This window comes from Nyctibius grandis, chromosome 26, assembly GCF_013368605.1.
Source record: "Nyctibius grandis isolate bNycGra1 chromosome 26, bNycGra1.pri, whole genome shotgun sequence".
NCBI lineage: Eukaryota > Metazoa > Chordata > Aves > Nyctibiiformes > Nyctibiidae > Nyctibius > Nyctibius grandis.
Window position 1 is genome coordinate 6,948,729 of NC_090683.1, and position 21,603 is coordinate 6,970,331.

At 71.8% G+C, this 21,603-nt stretch overlaps 3 protein-coding genes across 3 annotated transcripts; all 3 read right to left on the reverse strand.

Moving 5' to 3' along the window:
- Window positions 1-207: 207 nt before the first annotated feature.
- Window positions 208-8,768, reverse strand: KCNH4 (potassium voltage-gated channel subfamily H member 4). Its single transcript, XM_068418505.1, has 16 exons — window positions 8,693-8,768; window positions 6,558-6,791; window positions 6,295-6,426; window positions 5,997-6,124; window positions 4,833-5,076; window positions 4,478-4,635; window positions 3,742-3,949; window positions 3,429-3,623; window positions 2,967-3,166; window positions 2,371-2,620; window positions 2,053-2,267; window positions 1,669-1,716; window positions 1,193-1,560; window positions 935-1,053; window positions 774-838; window positions 208-675 (listed from the first exon to the last, which is right to left on the reverse strand). Exons 1-16 carry the CDS (start codon window positions 8,766-8,768, stop codon window positions 208-210), a joined length of 3,108 nt encoding a protein of 1,035 aa, XP_068274606.1.
- Window positions 8,769-9,375: 607 nt separating this feature from the next.
- On the reverse strand, window positions 9,376-10,003 carry HCRT (hypocretin neuropeptide precursor; the record flags this gene model as incomplete). The annotated part of the gene is made up of 1 exon (XM_068419043.1): window positions 9,376-10,003. A coding segment is annotated over one exon (462 nt), but the record flags the coding sequence as incomplete, so codon positions are not given.
- On the reverse strand, window positions 9,909-21,269 carry LOC137673602 (inactive phospholipase C-like protein 2). Its single transcript, XM_068418503.1, has 6 exons — window positions 21,072-21,269; window positions 14,064-16,547; window positions 13,643-13,846; window positions 13,140-13,215; window positions 12,036-12,145; window positions 9,909-11,910 (listed from the first exon to the last, which is right to left on the reverse strand). Exons 1-6 carry the CDS (start codon window positions 21,267-21,269, stop codon window positions 11,725-11,727), a joined length of 3,258 nt encoding a protein of 1,085 aa, XP_068274604.1. The 3' UTR covers window positions 9,909-11,724.
- Window positions 21,270-21,603: the final 334 nt, after the last annotated feature.

The following is a 21,603-nucleotide window of genomic DNA, read 5'->3' on the forward strand; positions in this document are numbered from 1 at the left end:
GAGCCTTTATTGTGGGTTGGAGCGGGGCTGGGCGGCGGGTAACGGCGTAAACCGGAGCCGCCGGGGAGGCGACAGCCGCGGCGCGAGGCGCCGTGTCCCCCGGGGCACCCCCCGGAGACTGATCTCCCCCCCGCGAGCCTCCGACCCGGCCCGAGGGCAGGGGTCCCCCAAGACGAGGGTCCCCGCCACCACGCCGGTGCCCGCGGGTCAGTGGGAGCTGGCGGAGCCGGAGCGGGGCTGCGGGGGGGCGCGGGGCCGACCGCCAGCCGAGCAGCCGGGGAAGGAGCGGGCAGAGCGGGGCGGCAGCGGGAGGGGCTGCGAGTCCGAGGCCTGGTGGGGGTCAGGGCTGGGGGTGTCCCCCCGCGGCGGGCACGGCCCCTCGGTGCCCACCCAGGGGTGCACGGGGGGGCCGGTGGCGGCGTGGGCCAAGCAGCTGCGGACCGGGCAGCATTTGGCCCGGCGGCTGGCAGAGGGGGAGTTGCTGGGGGGCACGGGCAGGGGCGAGGGGGGCACCGTGGCAGAGGGTGGCGAGGGCCAGGGAGGTGGCGAGGCGGCCGCGGGCAGGTGGCAGGGGCAGGCGGGGGGCTGCGCGGCGCGGAGGCGGCTCTGGAGCAGCTCCATCATGCGCTGCAGCTCCCGGCTGAGGTGGGAAACCTCCTGGTTGAGGTGGCTGATCTGGAAGGGGAGGGGGCCCCGTGAGCCTCGGCAGGTGCCCCCGGCCGAGCGTCCCTGGTGCTTTCAGGGACACACACCCTGCCCCGGCCCCAACACACCTCCTGGTTGAGCCGCATGATGTTCTGCTTTATCTCCTCCGCCTCCATCGCCAGGGCTGGGACACCTGCGTGGGTCCCTGCCGGGGAAGACACGGCCGGTGGCAAAGGGGTCTCCGAGCCCCCCAGCCCCGCGGCCGGTGCTCCCGGCCGTGCCCAGCGGCTGCTGGAGGTACCTGACGTGGGGGAGCCCCTTGCCGTGCTCTGCAGCGGGGCGTCCACGTTGAAGCAGAAGGTTTGTGGCTCCGATGTCCCCCCGTTGTCTTCAATCCCATCCACGACTCTAGGGCAGGGAGGGGGTGAGGGCCGGCCACCCCCTCACCCCTCTGCCACCATCCCCAGTGGCCTCCAGGGGCCCCACGCAGCCCGGTGGGCACAAACGCGTGGCAGTGGGACGAGCTGCCGGCATGTCCCAGCCTTACCTGGGGCCGAGGTCCGGGGGGCCGCAGGCGTTCAAGGAGGGGATGAGGAGCTCGGCCGGCCTCCTGCCCGCGCCAGCCTCCCGCTCCGGGCGCCGGGCGTCCCTCCGGCACTGCGGAGAGGGGCTGCGGCCCCGGCTGCAGCGGGCCGGGGAGCGGCAGCTGCGCCGCAGGGCTGAGATCTGGCACAGCTCGTCGCCCAGGAGGCTGCTCAGGGAGCCGCAGCGCGCCGGGCTGCTCAGCTGGGGCAGCAGCAGCTTGCGGCGGGTGACGGTGGCGGGCGAGTGCTGGAAGACCTCGCTGGGCTCCCCCTCATCCTCCAGGACGGAGGGAAGGGGCTTCTCCAGGGCGGCACCGCCCTCCGGACGAGGCTGCGGGCAGGAGTGGGAGGTCAGGGCTGGTCCCCGCGTGGGTGCCAAGGCCGGGCACGGCCACCCCGGCCCCGTCCTTCCCCCACCTGCCCCCAGCCCCACACAAACCTGCGGTGCCTGCGACAGCCGCGGGGACCGGGAGTAGCGGCAGAGCCCCTGCGGGGAGAGCAGATGGTGCCGGCTCAGCAGCACGCAGGACCCCCGCACGGCTCCACGGGGACCGGCTGCAGGCCACACAGCCCTGGGCACGCGCGTGCTCCCCACCTCGGCACCCAGCCCTCCCGGCCTCGGTGCCCCCCTGGGTGGCCAAACCCACCCCGGCACTGGGCACCAGCCCCGTCCTTGTCAGCCCCAGCACCAGCCTCTGCAGCCTCAGAGCCTGGGGACCGTGAGCAGGAGCGGACAAGCTCCCCCTCCGTGGCCGTGTGGAGCCCCAGCCCTGCTCCGGTCTCTGGGACACCGAGGGACCTGCGAGGGGGGACACGCACCCACCTCCATCTCGCTGCCCTCCCGCAGGTTGAAGGTCAGGTCCTGGTGGATGTCCGCCGTGAACTTGCTGGCGTACTCGGGGTAGAGGCGCAGCACCTCGCAGAGCCCCCGCAGCCCCACGTGCTGCAGGTCGCAGTAGGTCAGCGCCTTCACGTCCGCGTTGGTCTTGATCACTCGGTCCGTGCTGCACAGGTCGGCTCCGATCAAATCCCCTTTGCCTGCAGGAGGGGAGCGGGGTGGGCTGGCGGCGTGAGCCCCCCGCCCCTCGCCTGGCCGGGTGGCAGGAGGGGCCAGGGGAGAGCCCACGCCGCCTGCCCTCACCCAGGATGGCCAGGACCACGTTGTCCTTGAGCACCTCGAGGGAGCCGGAGCAGACGAAGTAGTTGGCCTGCAGCGCGTCACCCTGGCGCAGCAGGTACTCCCCCGGGGCGCAGAAGGAGGTCTTGATGTGGAGCGAGAGGGAGCGGAGGCAGCCCCGGCTGGCCGTCTCGAAGACGGGCAGCTGCAGGATGTCCTTGTTGAGGTGCATGGCCACGTCCGCACGCAGCTCGTCGGGGAAGTCGTGCAGCAGCTGGGGAGAGCGGGGCCGGGGTGCTGGGGCACGGGGGGCCGAGAGCAGCCTCCCCCCAGCCCGACAGCCCCAGGGGACAGATCCCACCCCGCTGTCCTGGCTGCCTCGGCAGAGCCCAGTGGTCCCGGCTGGCAAACGCAGGCCAGCGCTGGCCCCAGCCCCAGCACCCACCTCTGGTCCCTCCAGCAACAGAGCAGGGACGTGCACACCTGCACACGCGTGTACACGCACGCACAGGCTCTCTCTTGCGCCCTCCCAGCTGTCCCTGCCAGCCCCACCATCCCCACGCTGGGTGCAGGACGGGGGGCTGCAGAGGGGCCGCCCCAGCCCGGCCAACCCCTCCTACCTCGTTCGCATCGATGCCGTTGTTCACCGACCAGGTGGTCTGGAAGTACTCGAGCATCCTCTGCTTGAGCTGCTGGGGCAGGCGGTGGACGCGGATGAAGTCCTTGAGGTCCTTCATGCGCGTGTGGTAGAGCGAGCGGCGGGAGTACATGCGCTGGATGATGGCCGTGACGTTGCCGAAGACGACGGCGTGCATCAGCGCTGGGGGCCGGGAGGGCAGCGTCAGGCTGGGCGAGGGGCAGCTGGGGGAGGCTGTGGCACAGGGGGGCCTGGGCAGGTCTGGGCTCTGCCCCTGCCAGCAGCGGGGGGCCGAGGGGTGCAGCACAGGGGGCTTCTCCCCTAACCCAGCCCTAGGGCTGTCCCACGGGGCACACGTGTTCATCGTCTCCCCGCAGCGCCCTGCCCTGCACGGGTACCAGATGGAGGTGAAGCCCCCCGCGCCCTGCCCCGCTCCCCGCCTCACCCCCGATGAGCATGGTGCAGATGGAGAAGATCTTCTCGGCGTCGGTGTTGGCGCAGACGTTGCCGAAGCCCACGCTGGTCAGGCTGCTGAGGGTGAAGTAGAGGGAGGCGATGTAGGCGCTGCGGACGGAGGGGCCCCCGGCCGAGCTGTTGATGTAGGGAGCCTCCAGCCTCTTGCCCAGCTCGTGCAGCCAGCCTGCCAAGCGCACCGGGCTCAGTGCCCACCAGGAGGGCTGGACCCCCCGCGGGACGCAGCGGCGTGGGGGCAGCCGGGCGTCCCCAGCGTGCCCCCGCCCCGCGCAGCCCCCGCTCACCGATGTCCCAGGTGTGGGGGTCGTTGCTCTCCATCTCCTTGCGGCCGATGACGTACCAGACGCAGGCCAGCCAGTGGGCCAGCAGGGCGAACACGGAGGTGAGCAGGGTGAGCACCATGGCGCCGTACTGCGAGTACCGCTCCAGCTTCTGCAGCAGCCGCAGCAGCCGCAGCAGCCGCACCGTCTTCAGCAGGTGAACCAGCGAGGTCTGGGCAGCGGGGCAGGGTGAGCCCGGCGGGGCTGCAGACCCCCACCGCCCCCCGCCCCAGCAGGGACCCTCCGGGCAGCGGGGCTGAGCCGTGCGGGGAGTGGGTCCGTCCTGACCCGCCTCGGTGGGGTCTGACCCCAGCGTCTGCCCTGGCACAGCTCCAGCCACGGCTGCGTGCCCCTGGCAGAGGCACCAGCAGCGACCACCGGCCCCTGCGGCCCCGGGATCGTGCCCCTGCCTCGGCCGCGGCTGTTTCCCTGCCGGCAGCAGCGCCAGGGCACGAACGGAGCCGGGTTTGGCTCAGGGGGGCAGTCCCAGCCCCGAGTGCCCCTGTCCTCCCTGCCCGCTGCTCTGCCTCCCATAACCGCAGTCACAGGCTCTGCCCTTGCCCCCCCCTCCCCACCCCAATTAGCAGCGATGGGAAGGGGCTGGTGCCAGCAGCTTGCCCCCATCACACCCGGATGGGACCTGCCTTCGTCACCGGCGTGTGCCCACGTCCCCCCCGCTGCCCCCACCCGCGGCACTCACCACCGTCACGTTGCAGAGGTAGAGCAGATCGAAGGGCAGCGCGGCGACCAGATCCACGAAGAACCAGGTGGCCACGTAGTGGATGCAGATGGAGCGGGGCTCGTACACCACCTGGCCCGAGTGGCTCACGTAGGTCGTGCGGAAGTTCAGGACGATGTCTGCCCCGGGGAGAGCAGGGCCAGCCCTCACCGTCCCCGCCGCGCCCGGGGGAGCTGGGCTGGGGGCTGCAGCCAGCCCAGACCCCACTCCTGGGGCGCTCGGCAGCGGGGGCAAAGCGATGCCAGCTCCCCTCTCCATCACCCCTCTGGCCGCATCCCTGCCCCACACGGGTGCTCAGCCCCGGGCACGGACCTACCCAGGATGAAGAGCATCTCCACAGCGATGTCGCTGACAATGGTGCTGCGGGCGGCCGAGGGGCTGTCCTCTGTGCCCGTGAAGCAGACGTTGTAGGGGACGGTGACGGCCACGTAGAAGGTGGCCAGCAGGATCAGGCAGTCCCAGAGGGCCTTGCAGACGCTGTAGTGGAGCAGGATGAAGCGGGACTTCTGCACCGCGGCCACCTTGTACTCGGGGATGGACGGCTTGTTCTCGAACACGTTCTGGGGGAGCAAGCGGTGGGGTGGCACACGGGTGGCACGAGGGTGCCCCCCCTCCTCCTGAGTCCTGCCAGCCAGCCCTGATGCCAGGGTGATAGATGCACGTTTCCAGGGGAGCACACGGGCTGCGCTGAGGTCACCCTCAGAGCTGGGCACAGAATGCCCGATTACGGCACACGAATTAACGCTGTGCTAATGCTATTAACAGCAACCCACTGGCACCGCCAGCTGCTGCCCAGAGCCGCCCCAGGTGCCGATTCACATGCTGGGGCAGAGCCCACCACCCCCCTCTGCAGGGCCAGGGCGCTGCTGGGGGGCAGCTGGAGCCCAGCCTGGGTGAGGGGAGAGCTGGCTCCATCCCCCCCAAGCCCCCAAGGTTCAAGGCTGGCACACTGAAACCCTTCACCTGCTTGCCAGCTCAGGGCTCTCGGCCAGTGACAGACCCTTGCCCCAGCCCCACGTCTGTGGGCAGTGCCCATCACTGCGGCCGTGCGGATGGGGTGGCACAGGGACGGTGCCGGTCCCCGCTGCTGCTGGGAGCCCCACTGCTCCAGCGGCTGCCGCAGCCTGGTAACGGTGCTCCCCGGGGCCGGCACGGCTCTGCCGCGGGCGAGCGGCTGGTTTTCCTGACAGCTCATGTGTGAGGAGAACCACGGCCCTGCGAGAGCTGCCGGAGATCTGCTCTCCCCACGGCCAGCTCGGGGCACCCGCCGGGCTCTGCTGCTGCCCACGACCCACGTTTGCCGCATTGGCCAGGGATGGAGTGGGCATGGTGGTGCCTGGGGAGGCCGGTGAGGTGCGTGCGTGGGAGCAGCATCCTGGTGAGACTGGGCTCTGCTGCGGGGCCGGTCCCGGGGGGGCCGCAGCGTCACCAGCCCCCCGGGAGGCACCGGGTGAAGCTGAGGGCTCCCCCAGGTCCTTACGTGGTTGATTTTCATCTCGCTGCGGTTCCCCCGGGCAAACTGGCTGCTGAGCCGGTGCAGCACCGTCCAGCCGTGCCTCCGCGCCGCCCACAGCTGCGAGCTCCTGGGCTTCTTGCTCCTCTGCTTCCCTGCAGCGGACACGACCTGCTGGTTAGTGCAGGGCGGCTCCCGGGACCCCTCCTGGCACGGGTGCACAGAGGCGGGCAGGACCCAGCAGGGAGCTGGGAGCCCCTTTGCCACGTGCCCCCTGCGTACACCACTCCCTGAATCCCGTCCCCATCCCACAGCCGCTGCTCACCCTCCTTCTTGTCACCCTGGTGGCTCCTGCCCCGGCTCTCTGTGATGTCCTTGAAGGAGAAGAGGAAGAGCACCACCTCCCCCTTCTCGTTCTTGATGGGCACGATGTCCAGCAGGCACCAGAACGCGGCTCCTGCATGGGGGAGAGGGGCAGTGAGGCCAGGACACCCCCCCCCGCTGCTCAGCGGCTTCACCCCGGGGCTGGCACGGGGCTGAGTCCCAGCCGGAGCCGCAGGCAGGGCCACGGCCCCGTGCGTCACTCACCCCCCTTCTTGTAGAAGCAGACCTCGGTCTGGAGCTCCTGCCTGCCGTCCAGCACCCTCTCGATGCGCTGCAGGACGGGCTCGCTGGTCTCGGCCCCGTAGAGGAAGCGGCAGCTGCAGTTCTTCTGCATGACCTCGGTGCGGGCGAAGCCGGTGAGGTCGCAGAAGCCGTCGGAGCAGTAGACGATCGGGAAGCTGCGGCGGACCTGAGCGTTGGCCAGGATGAAGTTGCTGTCTGAAAGAAGACACGGCCACCCCTGAGGGCTCAGGACCACCCCTGAGGGCTCGGGGCCACCCCTGAGGGCTTAGGACCACCCCGGGGGGCACGAAGGGGAGCCCAGCCCTCCCAGACCCCACTGGTCCCTCTGGGAAGAGGAACCAGGTCTCTGTCCAGCTGCCGGCTGCTCCCAGACCTTGCTCATCCCCTGCCCTGCCACCCCACGGCCCCGGCCCCGGCAGGACCCCAGCCCCACCGAGAGGGTGGGAAAAAGCCACAAGCCTGGGGTGAGTCGGGACCCCATGCTGAGCCCACACAGGCTGGAGGCACAGGGGAAATGCAGTGTCCTTGGACTGTCACAGGGCCACGGAGCCCCCCAGCATCGCCCCTGCCCCAGCGGGGTCATGGCACCCAGCAGAGGAAAGCCCTTGCCAGCCCCGTGCCCTGCCCAGCCGCAGAGCGGGTGCTTTCACCCCCCAGCCCCCCAGCCGTGGGCCGGGCAGGGGCTCTGCCCTGGGGCTGCAGCGGCTCCTTGCTGCAGGCTCTGCGCCAGCGGGACAGATGGCTTCCTGCTAAAAGGGTGCCAAGGAAGTGGGGTGTGTGGCTGGTGAGGACTGGGTTTGCACCCAGCAAGGGCAGACCGGGGTGTCCCCAGCCCCAAAACAGTCTCCATCCCACGGGGCCCCAGCCCAGCACCCCTACGGCCCAGGCACCAGGAGCAGACGAGATCTGCCCCCTCTCCCAGCGAAAGAGGGGAGCCCGCAGCGGGTCACAGCACCAACAGCAGGGCTGTGCCAGGGCAGCGCAGGGGCAGAGGGGGCTGCGGGGAGGGGGGTGGCAGCCACAGACAGCCCTGGTGCGATGGGGGTGCAGCGGGGCCACCACAGCACAGCTCAACCCAGGATTAGCTTGGAGAAGCAAAAATAGCTTGAAGCTGTGACTAAGGCCAGATTTTGGCTCTGGGGAGCCAGGATTACTGCGCTGCCCGGGATGTGTTATTAGAAAATAAAAAAAAAAGGGCTGGCATTTGGGAGCAGCTCTGCCGAGCAGGGGATGCAGCTCTGTGGGGCTCAGCAGCCCCCTGCCTCGGTGGCCAGGCTGCCCGGACGGGCACCCTCGGGCAGCAGCTGCCTGGCAGAGGCAGGTTAACTGGCGGTGTGTCCCTGGGGCTAAAGCCCCTCTCCGTGGCAGATAAAGCCGATAAGAGACACACCAAACTCGCAGAGCTGGACACCGTGTAAAAGTGCCCAGGAGGTGACCTGGCACAGCCGGAGGCGGGATGCAGCCAGGATGCTGCGGGGCAAACCCCGGCTCCCAGCAGTGCCCTGGGAGGTGGCTGCGGGCTCCCGGTGCCGCCTTCGCGCCGGTCCCTCCCAGCAAGGTCAGGGACGCCCAGCCCCGCAGGCAGCTGGCCAGGGGGGCCCCTGCTCCGGGCGATTCTGGGTGGGCTTGGGGTCAGCCCCGAACACGACCTGTCCCCGGGGGGCTGCGTGGTGCCAGCGCGTCCCGCCGGGACCGGCCACCGCTCCGGGCACAGGATGGGGCAAAGCCGGGCCCGTGGGGGCTCCCGGGGACCCCCCTGTGACCCACGCGGGGTGACCCCGGCCGTGCCCCCTCCCGGGGACCCCCGTGTGCCCCACGCGGGGTGACCCCGGCCGTGCCCCCTCCCGGGACCCCCCGCCCGGCCCCCCCCGCCGCGCCCGGGCTCTGTCCGTGGTGCTGAGCGCGGCCGCGCCGGCACCGACCGCGGGCACCGGCACCGGAGCGGGGAGCGCACCGCTGCCGCACCGCGGGGCTGCCCGGGACACGGGGGGTCCGGGAGCACCGAGTCCGAACACGGGGGTCCCCGGGACAGCGCAGGGCGCCGCCGTGCCCCGCGCGGACCCCCCAGCTCCCCGCCGCCCCGGCCCCGGCCCTACGTGTGCCATCGAAGCGGGTGGCGATGGTGTCCAGGAAGGTGTTCTGCGGCGCCAGCAGCCCCTTCATCACCGGCATGGTCCCGCCGGGCCCCCGCAGGTGCGGCCCCGCCGCCGCGGGCTGATCACGGCTCGGCCCCGCCCGGCCCGGCCCTCCCCCGCCCCGCCCCGGGCCCTGCGCGCCGCCGGCACCGGGAGGGGCCTCGGCACCGGCGGCACCGGCACCGCCCGAGGGCTGGTCACTCTCTCCCGGGGGCAACAGCTTGGTAGCGCCGGGACCTGCTCGGCACCGGGACTCACCGCACCTGCACCTACTTGGCACCGGGAAGCACCGGGAGGCACCGGTCGTCCCGGGGTCCGTGGAGGCTGCGGGAGGGGCAGGACCCGGCGTGCCCGGGGGCACCCGCTGCGGGACACCAGCTCCAGCTCTGCCGGGGGCTGCGGGGCAAGGCTGTGCCCTGTGGGACTCCCGAGGGGCACCCAGGGGTGGCAGCACCCAGCCGGAGCTTCACAAACACCCCCTGCTCCCAGGCAGCCTGGCTGAGACACGGTTCTCCCCAGTTCTGGTCCTGCGCCCACCCAGCTGGGCCCACACGCACTCCCAGAGGGAGGCACCAGCCTCGCTGGGTGCCCCCGTGCACAGCTGTGCCCTCCCAGCCCCTCCCCAGGGAAAAGGCAGAGCCGGGTAACGTCAGGCTACCGTTTATTGTAAAAGGCCAGCGGTGCGCTGGGCAGGCTCGGCGGGGCAGGAGGAGGTACGTAAAAGTGTTATTTACACCGAGCGCTGGGCAGGGGGCCCGGGGGTCTGTCCCCCCAGGGATCCCCTCCCTGTGCCCGCTGCCCCCACCCCTCTCAGTAAAAGCTCTTCGGAGCTCCCTGGGCCTGGCTCTTGGACAGGTCCTGCCCCGCGTGTCCCTGGCACTCCCCGGCGCTGGCACGGCTGGCATCAGTGCCCCGCAGGGCCGGTGTTGGCTGGGCATCCATACTCACGGGGCAGCCTGAAGTGCCGTGGCAGGCTGTGCCGGGGCGCTCCCCGCGCTTGCCCATGGTGAGGATGCCCGCGGCGTGGTTGCCGGAGCCGTGCAGCAGGCGGTAGAGCCGGCTCTGGAAGGCCGGCGGGACGCTCTTCCTCTTGCCCAGCGTGAGGATGCCGGCGGCGTGGTTGCCCATGCCGTGCAGGAGGTCGTAGACGCGGCAGGAGCAGGTCTTCTGCTGGCAGCACTCGGGCAGGCTCTGCCGGGCAGCGGTCAGGGAGCAGAGCAGGAGCAGGAGCAGGAGGCAGGCGGCTCGCTGGAGCTGCCGGAGCGACGGGCAGCGTTAGGGCAGCTGGCAGTGCCGGAGCGGGGGGGCTGCACAGCCCCAGGGCTGCCCCCGAGTCCTGCTGCCATGCCCCATCGGTGACACAGCTCCCGTCCGCCCCGGTCACGGCAGCTGCCTGCTTGTCCCCACTGCCGCGGGGGCCCAGCCCCGCACCCGGGTGCACCCAGAGCATTGCCCTGCAGCACCGCAGGGCACAGCCAGCACCGCGCACCCAGAGGAGCTGGGAGTGCTGCCCCTGAGCCCCCTGATTGCTGCTGGCCACGGTCAGGGAGCCCTGAGGAGGAGCCACATGCTTGGGGCTTGCCCTCCCTCACCCCCAGACCAGCCCCACATCCCGGCCTCCCCCCCGTCACTGCCCTCCCAGCTCCGCGGGCTGCAGTGCCCCGGCCCCACCTTGGCGTTGGGCACCTCCATCTTCCCTGGGGTCTTCAGGTGGCCGAGTGGTGCTGGGGCATGTCCCGCTGGCAGCCGAGAGCCCCGTGCCCCGCGTCCCCGCGGCAGCTGCCGCTTTATAGGGCCTGGCACAATAGTGCTGCCAAAAATACCACCGGGGCCAGGCGGGAGCGGCCGGTCTCTGGGAGACGCGGGCGCGCCGTGGCCGGTAGCTCGGAGACCGGCCAGGCCTTTCCCCTCATTTGCAGCTCCTCATTGTGCAGGTGGTCACCAGCCGGGCGCCGTGGCCGGGGCGTGTGGCACTAATGAGGCTGTAATTGCCCGCAGGCCCCGCGGCCCAGCCGGCACAAAGGGGCTGAAGGTCAGCGCTGGGGAGGCGCCGGCCCACCCCTGACAGCGGCAGCACACAGGTCTGCTCCTCGTGGCCCCATTAGGCTAATTACCTTCCCGAACAAAGGGGTGCAGGCAGCCGTACGTCCCCGTGACATGGGGAGACGTCACCCTGTGCTCAGCTGGTGCCAGGGGAGGGATGGTGCCGCCAGCACCCCTGTCCCCAGTGCCACCCTCCATCCCCTCTGCTGTCCCCGTCCCGCCGTGGCCCCGTGCCAGGCACGCAGAGGGAGCAGCGGGGCACCACGGTGGGTCTCACACTCTTTATAACGCTTCGCAGCCCCAGTCCGACCCCAGACCGCCCCTCGCTCATGGCCCGCACCCGGGAGCCCCTCGCCCTGGCGGGGGTGAGCCCTGATGTTTCCCTGATGCTGGGAGCTGCATCTGCTGCCCAGGGTGGTCTGCAGCGGCCCCCCAGCCCCTGCACCCCAGAGCCCCCCAGCCCATCACTGCGGGGAGCCCAGGGACGCCAGGGAAAGGGACCCGCTGCCCTACAGAGAGGGGACAGGGACCAGCCAGGACCCTTCCCACCAGGCAGGTTTTCCCAGGGCTGGCAAAGGCAAAACCTGCGGCCCCGGACAGGGGCAGGAGCCCAGAGCCGGGGCTGCCTTTGCAAGGAGCCCAGAGCAGCAGGCGGGGGAGCACGCACAGGGCACCGGGCTGCAGCATCCCCGCTGGCCCCGCCGCAGGGCACTCGCTCCAGAAGCAGATGGGGGGGATGGATGAGGCCCCGGGGGCTCGGGGAGAGGGATCCCCCTCCCCAACCTCCGTGCTGGGCCCCGCCGCTGCCCCTCGGCACGGCAGAGCGTGGGCACCCAGCCCCGCACGCGTCCCTCCGGCACGCTGAGCCTGCGGGCAGGCTGGGGCTCCCCAGTCCTGGCCCCTGTGACTGGGGGGGTGCTCAGTCCGGGCCCCCGAGCCCCAGGCCGGGGTCAGCAGGACGCCGCGTTGCCAACTCCTTCCGTCTCGGGGATGGGCTCCAGCGGGGCGTGCAGCCGGGGGGGCTCCGGCGAGGCCGAGCCGTTCCTGCCGATGCCGCAGGCCTGCCCCGCGTTGTGGATCTGCCAGAGGTTGTCCAGCGCCTCCGCCTTGGCGTGCTTGAGGAGGTCAGCCTGGCCCTGCGCGGGGAGACGGCGGCGGGGGCACCGTGGGGCGCGGGCTGCCCGGGGAAGGGTCTGTGCCACCCCCGGCGCCCACGGAGCCCCCCCGGCGGGGAGGGTCCCGCGCAGCCCTCGCCCCTCACCTTCAGGACGGTGATGTTCCAGGCGAAGCTCTCGAGGGCCTTCTGCAGCTTGCGGCCGCGCAGCCCCTCCTTGGCCTCGGCACGGTGCAGCTCCTTGTGGAAGTCCATGCCTGCGCCGACGGGAGCGGGGCTCAGCGGGCACGGGGCCACGGGGACGGCCACCGCCGCCACCGACGGGGACAGAGCTGGAGGGATGCCCTTCGCCCGGCACGGGGGGCTCGGAGGGGGCCACCGGTCCCCCCCGCCACAGCACGAGCCCCCGCACCGCGTGACGTCCCCATGAGCGGGTGCGATATTTACGGCTCCTGACGCAGCGCCGGCTCCGGGCCCACGCGCGACTCCCACGCTCGCCCCCACGCTGTCAGTCACCGCGCCCCCAGCCCCGCGCCCCCGCCCGCAGCGGCACCCCCCCGCACCCCGCAGCACCCACCAGCCGGGCACGGGCCGTGCCAGCACTGCGGGGGCTCGGCCGCAGCCCAGCCGGGGTGAAAGTGGGGACAGGCGGCACCCCGGGCACGGGGCTGGGGGCTGCAGCCCCCCAAGCTGCTGCCTGCCACCGCCTCCAGGGCCCAGCAGCTCCTGCCCGTGTGGGTTCAGCTGTGTGTCTTGGGAGCCGTAACATTCAGTTGTCACTTCTGCCGTCAGCCCCAGCCTGTTATTTCTGGTGCTAATTATATTCTGCCATTTGGCAGCTAATGACTCTTCCCTGCTTCCTCATCAGCCTCCTCCGCTCCCCTCCTCTCCCTCCCGCCCAGCATTCTGCCCTGGCACGGGCGGCCCCGCACCCTGGCGGCACCCGGCACCAGGCAGCCGGGACGTGGGAAAACCGCAGGGCTCCGGGTGGAAATCACCCTCCCACGGCCGGCCAGCCCCGGCACGCGCCCGCCCGGGGTGCAGGCATGCACCCCTCGTCCTCACCGCGCCAAAAACGCCGTCACGCTTGGCTCCGGGTCCAGAGCCTGGTGCCAGACCCCCTGAACCGAGCGCTGTGGGGACATGTGCCCCCAGCCCAGCGCAGAGGCACGGCACCCCCCGCGCCCGGACCCCCAGGGATGTGCCTGGGTCTGCGGCACGGAGCAGCGCCGGGGCCCTCCCGGGACCCACCTGCCTGCTGCGCCTGGATCAGCTTCCCGTGCACGGCGTCGGCCGACTCGATCAGCGTCCGGCTGGTCTGGATCATCTGGGGAGAGGGGCGGCGTGAGGAGCTGGGCAGCCCCCGGCCCCACTCACCCCGGCAGAGCGGAGGGGGAGAAGGGGCTCGGGCAGGGGCTGCCCCTCGCCCCAGCACGGTGGCCGGGGTCTGGCCCCCCCTCACCCTGCTGCGTGCAGCCAGGTGCGGTGTGACCAGTGCCTGGCCAGCGGCCACGTCCCCCTCCAACACAAAGGAAGGAAGCGGCCCCGGCTGTGGCCGGTAACGGGATTTCTCCCACCAGGCGGGACCGCAGGACGCCCCACAGCCGGCCCTGGCACGGGGGCCACAGGGTCCCAGGGCTCACACCGAGCTGGGCGAGCCCGTGTCTTGACACGACTCCTCCTGGGCAGCCCCCCACACACCCCCCTTCGGGGTCCCCCGTCCTGGGCAGGGCGGTGGTCTGGGTGCCGCTTACCGTCTCGTAGGCGGTGAGGACCTTGCGCAGCAGGTCCGGGATGGGGCCCTGGGCCTCCATGGGGGGGTACTGCTCTGCCAGGTTGAGGGTGACGCTGGGTGCGCTGTCGCTGTGCAGCAGCCACGCGGCCACCGTCAGGATGCACTGCTTCATGCTGGCGGCGGGCGTCAGCCCACACAGCTCCTTGAAGGAGACCAGCGCGTTCTGCGGGCAGAGACAGGCGTCAGGGGCTCAGCCCGGGAGGGCCCCCAGGAGACCCTGGCTGGCAACGGCCCCATTTCCCCCAGCCCTCTGCTCCCGATGAGGCTCCTCACCCGCAGCCCCCAGCCCCACCAGAGCCAGGAAGAGGGGGGACGTCTGGGGTCCAGCCCCGTACCCCCCGCACAAGCCAGGTCCCCCGGTGCCTCCGCAGGGTCCGTACCTGCACGTTCTCCCGCAGGTCGGTGGCCTCCCGCAGCGGCTGGGTGGCCGTCCGGAAGACCTCGTCGATGGCCTTGATGCCAGTGGCCTTGGTGGAGGTGTACTCCCGCACGCGGCGGCCCCGGCGCCCCGCCAGCCCCCGGCGGTGCCCCTTGCCCCCGCCGCGGCGGTCGGTGATGGCCACGTGCACGAAGAGGGTGGCGTGGGGCAGGGGCTCCCCAGCCAGGGACTGGAGGGGGACGTGGCGGTAGCCGGGCTGCAGGCACTCGAAGGGGATGGTGTACTGGGCGATGAACTCGTCCCCAATGTAGTCGTCGTCCAGCACGACGAAGCGCAGGACAGCCAGCTCCGGCAGGTTGATCTGGAACTCCAGGCTCTCGTCGAAGACGGGGTTGTCCCCGCTCTGCAGGGCCGTCTTGGTGCGGTGCTCGGCGCAGTCGGCCGGGATGCCGTGGATCTCGGCGCAGACGTAGGGCTCCACCACCTCCCCCTTGGCCCCCGAGCCCTTGGGCTTGGGCAGGTTCTGCCCGCTGATGACCTTGAGGTGCAGGAGCTGGGCGGGCACCCCGGGCAAGGAGTCCTTGGCGTTGGCACTGAAGTAGGAGACCTCCTCCCGCATGATGGCCGGGCGGAGGACGTAGCCGCAGGCCCCGTTCTGCCGGAACCAGCCCGCGTTCAGGTCCATCATGAGCCCCGGCGTCTGGTAGTTCATGGCCACCATCTGGCAGCCGCACTTCCAGAAGTCCTGGGGGTTCATGTTGCTGGCGTCGATGCGCATGGGACTGGGGTAGACGCGGGAGAGGAACCGCTTGTTGTAGCTCACCAGCTCGGCTGGGCACTCGTTGGCGAAGCGTCCCGCCTCCACCTCGCTGAAGGAGCACATCTCCCAGTAGCGCTGCCCGCGCCGCGAGCTCTCAAAGTCCTGGAAGGGGACGGCCTGGCAGAGGCTCACCAGCTCCGAGAGCTCCCGGCTGAGGCGCACCCGCCGCGGGCCACCTCCCTCCGGCACCTCCCGGTCCCCCTGGCCCAGCCGCGGCTCCCAGCCCTCCTCCTCGTCCGACATGTCCCCCTCGCTGTCCTCGCAGCCGGGCGGCAGCTTCTTGCCCTTGATGAGGATGCGGCCCTTGAGCTGCTCCGGGGAGGGCAGGTAGGACGCGGCGGGGTTGGGGGGCTCCAGGTACAGCTTCTCCCCCAGCGTCTTGCGCAGGCACTGGGCGGCCAGGCGCTGCTGGGGGGCCGAGCACCGCACCGCCAGGCAGAGGATGAGCGGGTAGGCAGAGGCGGCGAAGGCGTGCTGCTCGATGAGCCCCACCACGGTGCGGAAGGGCACGCAGGAGGAGGCCGAGGGGCTGGTGTAGACCACGGGCTCGCCCTCGGGGCCGTCCCACAGCACCAGCTCGATGCTGCGGCAGCCCAGGCCCAGGGCGCTGATGTAGCCGCTGATGTCCGAGTGGCCCCAGAAGTTGTCCTCCAGCGGGCAGGCGCTGTGGGCAGAGCTGATGTAGTAGTGGGAGAGGGGCTGCGCCATGTCCTGGCACACCTTGCGGTGCTGCGGGTCGAAGATGGAGCAGTCGGCGGAGAGCAGGTAGCGCGTGAAGCCGTCGATGGCCAGGTAGCCCTTCTCCCGGCCCTCCTTGGAGGGCTCGTACTTGCTGACGATCTCCAAGCACTTCTCCTCCGTCACCCCCTCCATGCCCTGCTCCACCTCCAGGAACATCAGCAGGTCCTTCAGGCCCAGGTACTCCTTGTTGCTGGAGAACTGCACCAGCAAGAAGAAGATCTCGGGGCGGGTGCAGAGCTCGCAGTACGCCTCCACGAAGAGGTCGCAGGCCACCTCCGCGCCGGGACGCTCGCTGGCTTTCTGCAGCTCCTTGAACTTCAGCTCGATGGTGGAGGTCTTCATGCCTGGGTTGAGCGCCTTGATCAGCTGCACGGCCCGGGACACGGGGATGCGGCCAGACTTCTCCAGGTCGGCGAGGTCGAAGACGGAGGAGATCCAGGAGGTGCGGAGGCTGGGGTGGCTGGTCCCGGGCGCCTCGGGGGTGTGCTTCCCGTAGGACACCAGGTACCGCAGCCCCATCACCCAGGCGCTCACCACGTCGGCTGAGCTGGCCACCAGGTCCAGGGACTCGTAGTTGTCTCCGTAGATGATGGAGAAGGCGCACTCGTCTGGGAACTGGTCGGAGAGGCCATTGCTGCGCAGGATGGGCGTCTTCTTGCCCACCCGCACCTCTTTGACCGACTTGATCTCAATCTTGGCCTTCTCCAAGTCCTTCTTGGAGGGCTCCCAGCGCACGGAGCGCATGTCGGCATCCAGCACGAAGAAGCGGCTGTACATGCGGGAGTTGGAGCGCACCTTCTTCAGCTCGCAGCCCTCCAGCATGAAGGAGATGCAGGCAGCCGTGCTGTTGAGCTTGCGGTCGTTGGGCATGGTGCTGAAGGACACCGTCTTCTTCTTCTGCGGCGGCCGCTGCCGGGAGCCATCCTGCCAGGGCGGGAGAAGGGGGCAGAGCCGTCAGGGACAGGGCAGGCAGCACGCACCCCGCCAGCTCCTGGCACCCTCCTGCCGCACGCCCTCCCACCCCGGCCCCGATGCACAGCGCAGCACCCCGGGGTGCCCCAGCGCCACGTGAAGCCCCATCTGCCCCAGTCCGACCCTCTCCCCGGCAGCTGGGAGCCGGCTCCAGCCCTGGCCTCCCCCACGGCTCACTGCCTGGCTTATTTTAACTCCCCTTTCCTTCCTTCCTTCCTTCCTGCTCCTGGCCCTGAGCCGGATCCTTCCCCACCGCTCGCCCTCGGAGGCACGGCCACGCACAGGCAGCCCGGCACGGTCCCTGTGTCCCCAGCCTGGGGACACTGGAGGAAAACAGGCTCCCAGTAGGACCAGCCTGTGCCCACAGCAGCCCCGTCCCTGCGGAGGGGCACACACCACGGCCCCCCAGCCCTTCCCCTCTGTCCCGCAGAGCCTGTGGCGGCTGCTGCTGCGGGGGGGTCACGGGGGGGACGGGCTGTCTGCTGCCTGCACCCCACGCCCGTGCTCTGCCCCTCGGCGGGGAAGGGGGGGGCCCTGCTGCCACCGGGCTGGAGGGAGCTGGGGACGAGGGGCAACAGCAGGGCCAGAGCATATTATGGGATGGATCTCATTAAGTAGTGCAGCAGGAGGAGATTTAATCCACTTCTTCAAGATTATAGTGAGAGTCACCGCCAATCTGGTGGTGTCTGGCACAGGCAGGTCCTGCCCAGCTGGCCGGGTTGGGGGCGAAGAGGCTGCGTCCCCCCGTTCGGGTGCAGGAGCTGTTGGCATCCTCTCACTGCCAGAGCGCTCCAGGGAGGTGGCTGAGTGCCAGGACGCTGCCTCCGGGCCAGCCGGCCCCGGGACGGGGGGTCCCCTGCTCAGCCGGCTCCCAGCCCCCCGGGCCCGGGGAGAGGGGCAGGGCTGGGCGGGGGGGTGATGCACCGGCATCCCCCGGACCCCACCATCCACCCGGGACGCCCCCCACCAGGCTGCCGGGGCCGCCGTGCCAGGGTGCAGGACCCCGGCCAGCCCCGGCCCCCACCCCCCGGGGCACGGCCGGTACCGGGGAGCAGCCCCCCCCCCCCCCCCCCCCCCCGGGCAGGACCCCCCGCTCCCCGCCCCGGCGCACCCACCCCGGGCGGCTCCGCACCGGCCCCGCAGCTGCAAACAGGAAACTCCTCCGGAAAGGAAACAGGGGCGGGGGCCCCGCGGCACCCCGGGACCCGCCGCCGCCCGCGCCCACCGCAGCCGGCCCGACCCGCCCGCCCCCGGCCCAGGGCGAGTGCCTGAACGCCCCCCCGCAGCCCCCCGTGCCCCCCGGCTCGGGCAAGGGGTGGCTGCTGCAGCGCTCTGGGGTGCAGCTGCGTGGCACCGGCCCGAGCGCGCCCGCGGCAGAGGGGCTCTGCCCTCCCTGCCCACGCAGGTGAACCTCGGCGGGCGCCGTGCCCCCCGCGTTTGTGCCCAGCGAGCCGGTGGCAGAGGCCGCGTGGGGCCTCCTGCCCACAGCCACCCCCCCGGCTTCACACCCTGGCCCAGGGACCGGAGGGGAAGAGCCGCTGCTGCCCAGCAGCCCATGGCACAGGCGCTGCCCAGGCGGGGACCCCAGGGACACCCCGACCCCCCTGAGCGCTCTGCCAGGCGCAGGCAGCCGTGGCCACAGAGCTCAGCAAGGCGATAAGGAGGCAGGAGGACACGGCACCCACGGCCACGGGAGCGTGGAGCATCCCCGGCCACGGGGCAGGGCACCCGGCACGCTGTGCCCCAAGCTGGCAGCGAGCAGGCAGGGCTCTTGCGAGCGCTGCCACACGTCACACCCACACAGCCCAGCTCTGGGGAAGATGCACCAACTGCGATGCCCATCACAGCGCCGACAACAACCACGGGCATCTGGCTGGGCACGGAGGGCACGTCCGAACCCAGCTGCCCGCACTCTGCCCAGTTCCGCAGCGTGTGCTAAGCACCTCTTAGCCAATTACCTCCTGCGATTAGTGCCCTGGCAAGCGCGGCAGCTCTAATCTCGGCCGCCACATGACCCCGCCGTTACCCGGCCAGCAACCCGCTCCCAAGCTGGGGCTGGGGAAGGGCCCGTCGGCCGCCCCTCCCTTCCCGTTATCCCCCGAGGCCCGGCCGGGGGGTCCCCGCCGCGCAGCAGCTCGTGACAGCAGGAGACAGAGGAACCGAAAGCCTCCGGGGCTGAGGCATCTCGGCCCGACCGCGGCTCTGCTGCCCAGCCGGGGGAGCCGGGCTGCCCCCCTGGCAGCGGTGCCCCTCGCCCAGCCGTGGGGCGTGCAGCAGGGCCACGTTTCACCCAGGGGACGGGGCCGTTCCCCAGCCTGGCTGTGACGTGCCTCACCCGCAGCCGGTTTCCCCAGGTCCCAGCTCTTCCCCCTGCCCCATCCCGGGCTGGGCAGCGCGAGCAGGGATGCGGGCAGCGGGCAGCAGCTGGCAGCACCAGAGCGGAGGCAGTGGGAGGCCCGGCACAGCCAGGGCTTTTCTACCTTCGTTTGTTCCCTGCCAAGACGACAGCGAGTGACACATCCACTCTCCCAGCACCAGCTGCCGCTACCCAGCGAGGGGCCGTGGAGCCGGAGCCCCGTGCAGAGGCACCGCACAGCTACCGGGGCTGGCACAGGACGGGGAAGGGGCCCATGCAGGGGACAGGACAGCGGGGTGCTGGGGAAGGGTCACCTCCTGCAGCAGGGAGGAACAAATCCAGCACCCCCCAGTCCCACTCCAGCATCCTCCCAGCCCACCGCACCTCCAGCACGCTCCGCTCCCAGCCTGGGAAGAAAGCAGGGAGCAGGTCCTCTAGCCAGGGCGATGCCAGCCTCCCCATCGCTGCCCACGGCCAGCTCTGCTGCCACCCCGCACGGCCTGTCCCGGGCTCCCCCGGCCCCAGCACCGCCGCCAGTTCTCACTTTCACATTCACTCCTCCAGCCTTTTCTGGAAATCCCAAAAAATAACAGAGCCGGCAGCTCTTCCCACACGTGCCTCCACTTCATCAGCCGCCAGCCCCTGCCTGGCCCACTGCCCCGCTGCTCGCGGCTCGTTCGTGCCCTCGCCCCGAGCTGTAGCCGGGCTCGTGGCACCGGGCCCCCTCCCGGCCCCGCAGCCCCCGCACTGGCACCGCAGCCGAGCTGCGGGCGCAGCCCCTGACTCCCACCCCGCACCGTGAGGGGAGCAGCGACGCTGCCACAGACCCCACAGCACAGGAACAGCCTTGGCCTCCCCCAGGCATTCGGGGTCGGGCAGCTGCTCCCCGGGTCCTGCTGGGGACCCAACCTGCTGGGGGTCCCCACGGACCCTCCCTGCCACCACCCCTCTCTCTCCAGGCGGGGGGATGCACCCAGCCCAGGGGCAAGCGAGGGGCTCGCCTCCAGCCCACGGTGCCATGGCCAGTCCCTGGGTGGGGAGCAGCGGGGCGGCGAGCTGCCCGGCCCCAGGAAGAGCAGGAGACCCTGACGAGGTCCCCAAGGAAACCGGGCACAGATGGCACGCCGGCACCGGCCTTCGGCTGCACGGGAGCACCGGGAGGTCTCCTCGCCATCGCCACGTGGGTCCCAGCCCGGCCGCTCTCACAACAGTTTGCAGCGGGAGCCCAGGCAGGGGCACGGGGTCCCTCCAGCTGCCTGAGGAGGGGACGATGCCTCTGCCCAGGGGACCGGGTCCCGGGGGAAGGAGCGCAGGGCCAGGCTGGCACCACAAGAGCAGCCCCTGTGTAGGGTATTAATAGCACGGGAGCAATCCCGGCTTAAAATAGGCTGCCAGGAGTGGGGAGGCGGGTCCCAGGCGGACGCGACCTATTGTGTCAGAGAGCAACGCCGGCATCAGCACAATTAGGGGGGCTCATTCAGGAAAGCACGAATGTGACCTGCTGCCCACCCGCGTGGAGACCCCCAGAGACTCTCCCTGGCCCATGGCCCCACCGGTGCCCTTGCCCGGCCACGGCACAGCTCTGGAGAGGTGCCCGGAGCAGGTCGGGAGCTGGCCCAAGGCTCAGCTCCTCACAGGAGGGAGCGTGGGGAAGAGGAAGGTCCTCGGGAGCCAGGAGCAGGCGTCTCCTCACCGGCACCCATGGGTGCCCTGAGCAGGACAGGGTGATGCGCAGTGCGACCCCCACGGCAGGAGCGGTGTGGCCGTGCAGGGGACCCGCGGGAACGGCGGCGGCTGGACGGGGCAGCCCACGGCCGTGCCAAGGGGACAGGCCTGGCCCCGCAGCGCACGGAGCCCGAGCCAGGCTTTGCCCTTGGGGACCCACGGTGATGGGGATGCCGCGCCAGCCCCGGCGAGCCCGGTGCCGCGGGCAGGGGGCAAACCCCGTGCCCTGCTGGGGGTGGCCCCTGGGCACCCACCCGGGACCGCAGCTCCCGCGGGGGGCACGGCTCGGCCCCCCGAGCCCCGCGCAGGTGCCGGGCGGCGCCGGTCCCGGGGGACACCGGAGCCCGCTCGGGGGGCGCGGCGGGGAGGGCGGGGGGCTGGCGCGGGGCTCTCACCTTCATGATGCTGGCCCGGGGCGCGGCGGGCGCGGGGCTCCGCTCCGCCGAGTCCTCGCGGCTGCTGCTGCCCGAGCCCGAGCCGGGGCTGCCGGTGCCGCCGGTGCCGCCGGTGCCGCCGCCGCGGGGCCCGTTGGGCAGCGGCGCGGCGGGGCGGGGCGAGCCCGGCGGCGGGGCGCCCCGGGGCCCCTCCGCCATCCCCCGCGGCCTCAGGGCAGCGGCCGCCGCGGGGCCCCGGGCGCCCCCGGAGCCTGCGCCCGCCGCCGCCGCCGCTGCGGGCTCGGTGGCGGAGCGGGCGGGAGGCGGCGCGGCCGGGAGGAGGGGACGGGCCGGGGGCGGGGACAGCGCGGCCCCCCCGCCCCGGGCTGCAGCGGCGGGGAGGGCGGACGGGCACCGGGCACCGGCACCTCCCGCTGCGGGGCCCCCCCGGCCTCCGCCCCGCGCCGCAGCACCCGGGCCCGGCGGCCGCCCCATCCCGGTGGGACCCCGCCCAGCCCACGCCCTGCAGCCGGGGCCCGAAACGAGCCTGCAC